We start from the raw sequence: 7,500 nt of genomic DNA on the forward strand, positions 1-7,500 counted from the left end.
TGTGAGTTCGAGACCAGCCTGGTCTACAAGAGCTAGTTCCAGGACAGGCTCCAAAGCCACAGCGAAACCCTGTCTCGAAAAACCAAAAAAAAAATACTTTAATTGTGAACTTTCAACTACTCAATAGGTTTATAACTTGTTTAGCTGTTTTTGTTTTTTGTTTTTTTGAGACAGGGTTTTTCTGTGTAGCCCTGGCTATCCTGGAACTCGCTTTGTAGAGCCAGTCTGGCCTGGAACTTAGAGATTCACCTACTTCTCTGCCTCAAAGTGCTGGGATTAAAGTTGTGCACCACCACCACCTGGATCAGTTTATAATTTTTAAAATGGGATTTTTTTTTCCGAGACAGGGTTACTCTGTGTAACAGTCCTGGCTGTCCTGGAACTCTGCGGTCACTCTATAAACTAGTCTGGCCTCAAACTCACTGAGCTCCACCTGCCTCTGCCTCCCAAATGCTGGGATTAAAGGCGTGCACCACCACCGTCCGGCTTAAAATGGAAAAAATTTTAACATCTCCATTTTTATCTATTAAATTCTCTAACGGCAAGATTGGGCATAAGCACAGTCTGCTCTTTATAGTCTCTCATTTTATATTAACTACCCACATGCCAGGTATGGCACTCCAAACCTGTAATCTTAGCTACATGGGAGGCTGAGAAAGAAAAATTGTAAGCTTGAGGCCAACCTGGGTAATTTAACAAAACTTTCAAAAATTTGTGCAAAGGTTTGAGGACATATGGCTTAGAGACAGAACACTTGCCCACTGTGCCTATCAGTAACACACACACACACAAACCAACAACACAAGCAAAACAAAACAGAAGAAAAACACTACTGTGGTAAGGGTATTTACGTAAATACTAAGACTTAGCCAGGCTTGGCAGTGCATGCCTTTAATCCCAGCACTTAGGAGGCAGAGACAGGTGAATCTCAGAAATTGAGGCCAGCTTGGTCTATAGAGTTAGTTCCAGAACGGCTAGGGCTATGTAGAGACTCTGTATAAAAATTAACTCCCCTGGCCCTCCACAAATACTTAAGACTCAAAGCACAGCATGTAAAAAGGAAGGTAGTAAGCCCTAATGATCACTGCAGTTTTGATTACTGGCAAAAATTACTAATTATAATCCAAAATTTCTGCAACACTTAGTTCCACTTCAGAAAACAATCACATCACATTTACCTCTGCCAACCATCATCATCAACCTTCAACCGATCTCTGCTATAGCACTCCCTCCCTGCTATCCCTTACCTCTCAATTAGCTGTTTCCCCAAAACGATCTTGGTCCCTTCAACCTTGATAAGTTCTTCATTATCATTATGAATGACTGTCTTTTCTAGCTCTTCCTCCTGTTCCTCTGTCATGGCAACAGGATTAGAAGGTGGAGCATTTGTTTGATAATAAAGGGGGCAGAATTTGTTTGTCCTCATGTGCCCGATGGCACCACATGCTCCACATTTCAGCTGCAACAGAAAAAATAAAAGCAAAAAACCCACAACATGTTAGAGGTAAACAGGTTGAACCATGTCAAAAGTAGAAAGGAATGTATATGGAACTGGGAAGAAACAATGGTAGACATCATTTTATAAAAAACTGGTTTGGAGGGGCTGGAGAAATGGCTCAGTGGTTTAAGAGCATTGCCTGCTCTTCCAAAGGTCCTGAGTTCAATTCCCAGCAACCACATGGTGGCTCACAACCATCTGTAATGAGGTCTGGTGCCCTCTTCTAACCTACAGATATACACACAGACAGAATATTGTATACATAATAAATAAATAAATATTTATTTATTTATTTATTTATTAAAAAAAAAAACTGGTTTGGAAAGGTTAAGGTCACAGAGCTAATAAGTAGCAAAACCAAACCCAGATATGCTGTATCCAAGTTCACGGTTGCTTCCATTGAAGCAGTTACCTTATCTTATGGTGGTAAGATACATTACATAGTAGTACATGGAATCTTTAACCTAAGCGATACAAAACCACCTGGACAGGGTTCTCTATAGCTTTGGAGCTTGTCCTGGAACTTGTAGACCAGGTTGGTCTCAAACTCAGAGATCCACCTGCCTCTGCCTCCTGAGTACTGGGATTAAAAGCATGTGTCACCACTGCCTGGCTAGTCTTTTTCTAATTTCTTTTTAAGACTTTTTGGGTTATGTGTATCTGTGTGTATAGGTATCTGTGCAACTGCGAGCAATTACAATGAAGAGATTGTTTCGAGTCTCAGAAGCAACTCTGAACTTTTAAAGCATGTTGAGGCTGAAAAGCTATGGGGACTTTCAAAGTTGAAGTACATGTATTTTGCACTATGATGCAGCTCCTAGCATATGAGTGGCAGGGGCTGGAATGCGGTGGTTGTATGAGAACGTTCCCTATAGGCTCATGTGCTTGAATACTTGGTCTCCACTTGGTAGAACTCTTTGGGGAGGATTAGGAAGTGCAGCCGTGTTGGAGGAGGTGTGCACTAGTCATGGGTCTTCAGTTGTCAAAAGACCTGTGCCAGTCCCACTGCCTTCTGCTTGCGGATCAAGATGTGAGCTCTCAGCTGTTCCTCCCACCACACCCTTGCTCGCTACCATGGACTCTAATCCTCTGCAACTGTAGGGTCAGTTAAGCACTTTCTCTTACAAACTGTCTTGATTACGGTGTCTTGGAATGGCAACAGAAAGTAACTAAAACATGCTCCCTTGCATGTGGCCTCATGGGGCGCTGATGGATGTAAGGAGTGGAACGTTAACTGAAGTAGGACTCCCGCTATGCAGCTAGGAGGAAGTCACCATCTGTGCTGGTGGATAAATTAGTCATGTGGTTGTTTTACACACCCACAGTCTTGTCCCTAACCCTTCATCCATGCTCCCATAAGTAAGCCCAGTAAATCCACCAACTGCCCCAGCTAGACTTGGATGGAATGGTAACTTTGGACTATAACTTGAGTGTATCTTTCAAGAACACTTCGTGCAGCCCAAATCGTCATCTCTGTATCTTCGAGGGGAAGGTATTACAGAACACCAGGTTCTACCAGATTAATTAATAAATGAATACATGACTAAAAGCAAAAGGTCTGGATATAAGATCACCTGATCTGTTGGTAGAATGTGCTGGATGCCAGTTTGAGCAGCTTTCCATTGAAGCTGTTCCACTAGAAAGCTGTTCTCTCAGGAGAAATTCCTGCCTTCAGACCCCTGTCTCTAAGAGCACAGCTATCACAGCTTCTTTCCAGAGGGCAGGCTGCTGCTTGGAGATTATAGCACAGATGTTTGTCTCCTAGGAATACTTGTGCCCTTCTATTCTTCCAGCAATGATCAGAAAAGGAAATCCAACCTTTCGAAAGTTTCTTCTTTCATATATATCTTGTCTAATATGTAGTAGATATCAAATAAATATTTATGAAGTGAATTACTAGACAATAAAAGATAAGGAGTAAATAGATAAATATATAAATGCTTTAATGAAAAAGAAAAGATCTTTTGGGTATGTGTATCAGTGTGTATACAGGTATATGTGCAACTGTATGTACAAGCACCTACCAGAAGGGAGCTGTTAGATCCCTTGAAGCTGGAGCTACAAGTGCTTTTGAATCATCCAATATAAAGTGTTAAGAATCTAAACCCCAGGCCTCTGATATAGTAAGCACTCTTAACCACTGAGCCACCTGTCCAAATCCTCCTTTAAAAAGCTACCATTTAAAAAAAATATTATAAGGTTAGGGAAGTAGCTCAGCAGTAAACCTATCAGGTCCTGGGTTTGATGCCCAATAACAAAGGTAAATGAATATAAATAAAATATACCAAACCTACCCAAGTCCTAGAAAAAAGTGAGATATATAGAGAGAGATAAAGAGAAAGAAAATGTGAATGAGTGAGTGAGTTTTCTTTCTGAGGGCCTCATGTAGCCCAGGGGATCCTAAATTCACTAAGTAGTTCCTGATCCTCCTGCTTCAGCTTCCCTGGTACTGGAACTGCAGGTGTTGTTACAAATAATATAACCTAGTGTTCTACAATATTGCTTCCATTTCCAATAACTAAAGATGACAAAAACTGAGGGAAAAGTTATACTATCTTCCTTTGCTTTGTTAGTGGTGATCATATCATTAAACAGTTTTTCTTTTTCTTTTTCTTTTCAAGGCAGGGTCTCTATGTGTTTCAAGCTCACAATCCTGAGGCAGCCTATCAAGTACTAGAATTACATTGTGTCTGACAACACCTGGCTATTGTATTTTACTTTTCTTAAAATTGTTTTTAGATTTATTTATTTATTATGTATACAACATTCCTTCCATGTATGCCAGCAGTCCAGAAGAGGGCACCAGATCTCATTATAGATGGCTGTGAGCCACCATATGGTTGCTGGGAATTGAACTCAGGACCTCTGGAGGAGCAGTCAGTGCTCTTAACCTCTGAGCCATCTCTCCAGCCCTGTATACTTACTTTTAGGTCAGGGCGCTCCTTCATTTTTTTGGGCTTTTTCTCAGGAGGGCCCTTTAGCTTCTCCTTTTCCTGGTTTCGTTTAAGTCTTCTCAATTGCTCTTGAATCCTCCGCCGTTCTTTTCGCATCTCTTCTCTATGTTGCTCATCAAAAAGGGCAAATTTTCGACTGAATAATGAGAAAAAAATACAACAGGACCGACCATAAGCAACCTAAATCAAGATGATTACCCTGAAAGCTACCATTTCAAAATATAAGCAATTTATCCAGGCGGAAATGAAATAAACTGCCTGCCATCTTCATGTTCCTTGATAGTCTTCCACATGTATAAAATAACATCTCTCGCTCCAAAACCACAGAGAAACCCTGTCTCGAAAAACCAAAAAAAAAAAAAAATCTCTCAGTCTAAGTCCTAAATGATCATTAAGATTTTGCTTTTGATTTTTGAGAGAATGTTTTACAGCCCAGACTGTCTAGAACCCACGTTCCTTCTGCTGAATCCTCCCAAGTACTGGTTTTACAGGAATGATTTTTGCAAAGGCAATTCACCATACTCCAAACATAGCAAACTAGTTATTTTCCCAGTGATTTAGCTCTGTTTAAATCCAAAGATCTAAAGGCAAGAAGGTTCTAAACAACAGCAGATTTCCAGGGATAACAATATATATTCCTATCACTACAACTCATACATATACGTTGTTTCCATTATTTTTCCTGCCACACTCAAAAGTGGCACATCAAACTCACATGAATTCCTCATCTTTTGTGGTACGTATGCGCACATAAGCATCAATAACAGCTGGTTTTCGGACTGTCTCACAACGAACATACTCCTTCCCCTCTTCATCTCGAAATGTTCTATAAATCTTGAGACAGCGGCCAGTGGCAGAAGAGTTAAGGCTAGTCACCGAAGCTGTGTCATCATCTCTGTGATTGTTTCCTGTGGCTGCTGAGCCTGCTGCTGCAAGATAAAGAACAATTTCCAAACATTCCCTCTAAAATCCAAATTGCTACTTTTTTGGAGTTGGAGACATTCAACATACCACAAAACCCTAGTTTTATTAAAAGCAGAGAGTTGTTAATAGCTACAAGAACACCCTGATTTGCCCGTTCCTGACTTCTTTTAACCACTGCCAATTTCCATTTTTATAAATACAAACATTCTAGAAATACCTCAAGCCGGGCGGTGGTGGCACACGCCTTTAATCACAGCACTCAGGAGGCAGAGGCAGGCGGATCTCTGTGAGTTCAAGACCAGCCTGGTCTACAGAGCTAGTTCCAGGACAGGCTCCAAAGCCACAGAGAAACCCTGTCTCGAAAAACCAAAAAAAAGGAAATGCCTCAAAATATTATGTTTGCTATTGAAGACCGAGAAGCAATAGTTATACTTTTATTCCTCTGAATAGCAGAGTGACCGAAAATTCTTAGCAGCAAACAGTTGATGAAAACATCTAAGCAAGGACTCAGGAGGAATAAACAAGCCCAGCGCATGCTTCTCAAATTTTAATATGAATAGGAAACATCTGGGGATCTTGTAAAAATGTAGACAGGTGGCGCACACCTTTAATCCCAGCACTCTGGAGGCAGAGGCAGGCGGATCTTTGTGAGTTCAAGGCCAGCCTGGTCTACAAGAGCTAGTTCCAGGACAGGCTCCAAAGCTACAGAGAAACCCTGTCTCGAAAAAAAAAATGTAGACTAAACTCAGTAGGTATGGAGAGATGATTCAAGATGATTCGACCTTTGGTGCATCCCTTTAATCCCAGTACACAGGAGGCAGAGGTAGACAAATCTCTGTGAATTGAAGGCCAGCCTGGTCTACAGAGAAAGTTCCAGGACAGCTAGAGCTACAGAGACATAGTCTCAAAAACAAGCAAGCAAGCAAACAAGCAAACAAACAAACAAAACAAACACAAAAAGCCATATATCTTTACAAAGAGCCAGAAAAACAAAATTATACAAAACTTTACAGAGATGGGCAAACAAAGGTAAGACTAGTATGAATGAAAATGGTCACTTTAATCTCCATCCTCAGACTTTATCCTCTCAGTAACAACATCCACTGCCTGCTTGATATCTGTTACCAGAGGAATCATTCAGTCTGCAATTATTTGATGATTTTTAGCACTTTTTGGATCTAAGCTTCCTTTAAGAATCTTCTGAAAGCCATGAATCTTCTCAGAAAATTGCCTATCCACATAGGATTTTAAATATAAATTCAGAAACTTCAAAGACAACCTGGCAAATTCATCTAGAAACTCTCCATTTTATTTATTTATTTACTTACTTGCATATGTATGCATGCATGCTTTGTTTTGAAGACAGGGTCTCACTATGTAGCCCAGGTAGGCCTTCAAATCAAAAGCCTCTGCCTCACTCTCCAAGTGTTGGGATTACAGGTATGCGCCACCACACCAAGCCAAATACTTCCTATATTTTTTAAAACTGTTACTCTGGAGGATGAGTTCCCAGAAAGCTGATAGCACTGGTAGCCCTGGAATGGCCAGGTACCTGGACTCAGAAAAAGGAAGCAGTCGGCTGGCAGCATCTCTTCAAAATTTTTTCCTCACAGACTGGAGTCCAGTTTGAAGAAATCTCTGTACCTCATCTACAGGTTTCTCTATACTCATTTTTTACTTTGTCTCTGGCTTGGACTCAAGCTCCATTTTTGATCCCTTTCTTTACTTGTCTGAGAAACTCCCTCACCCAGTAGCATCCGTTGTAGTTCCTTCCGCTCTTGCTCCTCCCGTTCACGAGACAGCTGAGAGCTCGTTTTCTTGTTTTGCAGCATGTTCTCAATGTTCTTTCCCATTTCTTCAAAGTCACTGTCTTCAGCTGAGCTGCTGTCTGTGTCAGTTGATAAGACTTCAGTTGATGACAAAACCCTAGCAAGAGAAGAAAAAAGTTAAAGAGCAGGGTAAATATAAGTGTAGAAAGAAGTAGGATTGGAGAAATAGAAAATCAACCTTAAAAAGATATACTCAGAATCCATAAAGTCATGAAACCCATAACAGAAAAATTACATCTTCCTAGACAATTCAGATTTGCAAAATTGTAGTAATTCTTTCAGAATAACTGGGGGA

The 7,500-nt window shown here is 40.7% G+C and overlaps 1 protein-coding gene across 9 annotated transcripts in view; it reads right to left on the reverse strand.

Annotated features, from left to right (window-relative positions):
- The window catches only part of Taf1 (TATA-box binding protein associated factor 1), a 70,624-nt gene that overhangs the window by 34,190 nt on the left and 28,934 nt on the right, over window positions 1-7,500 (reverse strand). For 8 of the 9 annotated variants that reach the window (XM_026784766.1, XM_026784765.1, XM_026784768.1 and 5 more), the window contains 4 exons: window positions 7,124-7,302; window positions 5,168-5,381; window positions 4,423-4,588; window positions 1,248-1,459 (listed from right to left, as the gene is read on the reverse strand). In XM_026784766.1, coding sequence (XP_026640567.1) covers window positions 1,248-1,459; window positions 4,423-4,588; window positions 5,168-5,381; window positions 7,124-7,302 — 771 coding nt within the window. The remainder of the gene's footprint in view (window positions 1-1,247; window positions 1,460-4,422; window positions 4,589-5,167; window positions 5,382-7,123; window positions 7,303-7,500) is intronic. The other variant, XM_026784764.1, reaches the window with a different exon arrangement.

The sequence above is a fragment of the Microtus ochrogaster genome, chromosome X (genome assembly GCF_000317375.1).
Source record: "Microtus ochrogaster isolate Prairie Vole_2 chromosome X, MicOch1.0, whole genome shotgun sequence".
Classification (NCBI taxonomy): domain Eukaryota; kingdom Metazoa; phylum Chordata; class Mammalia; order Rodentia; family Cricetidae; genus Microtus; species Microtus ochrogaster.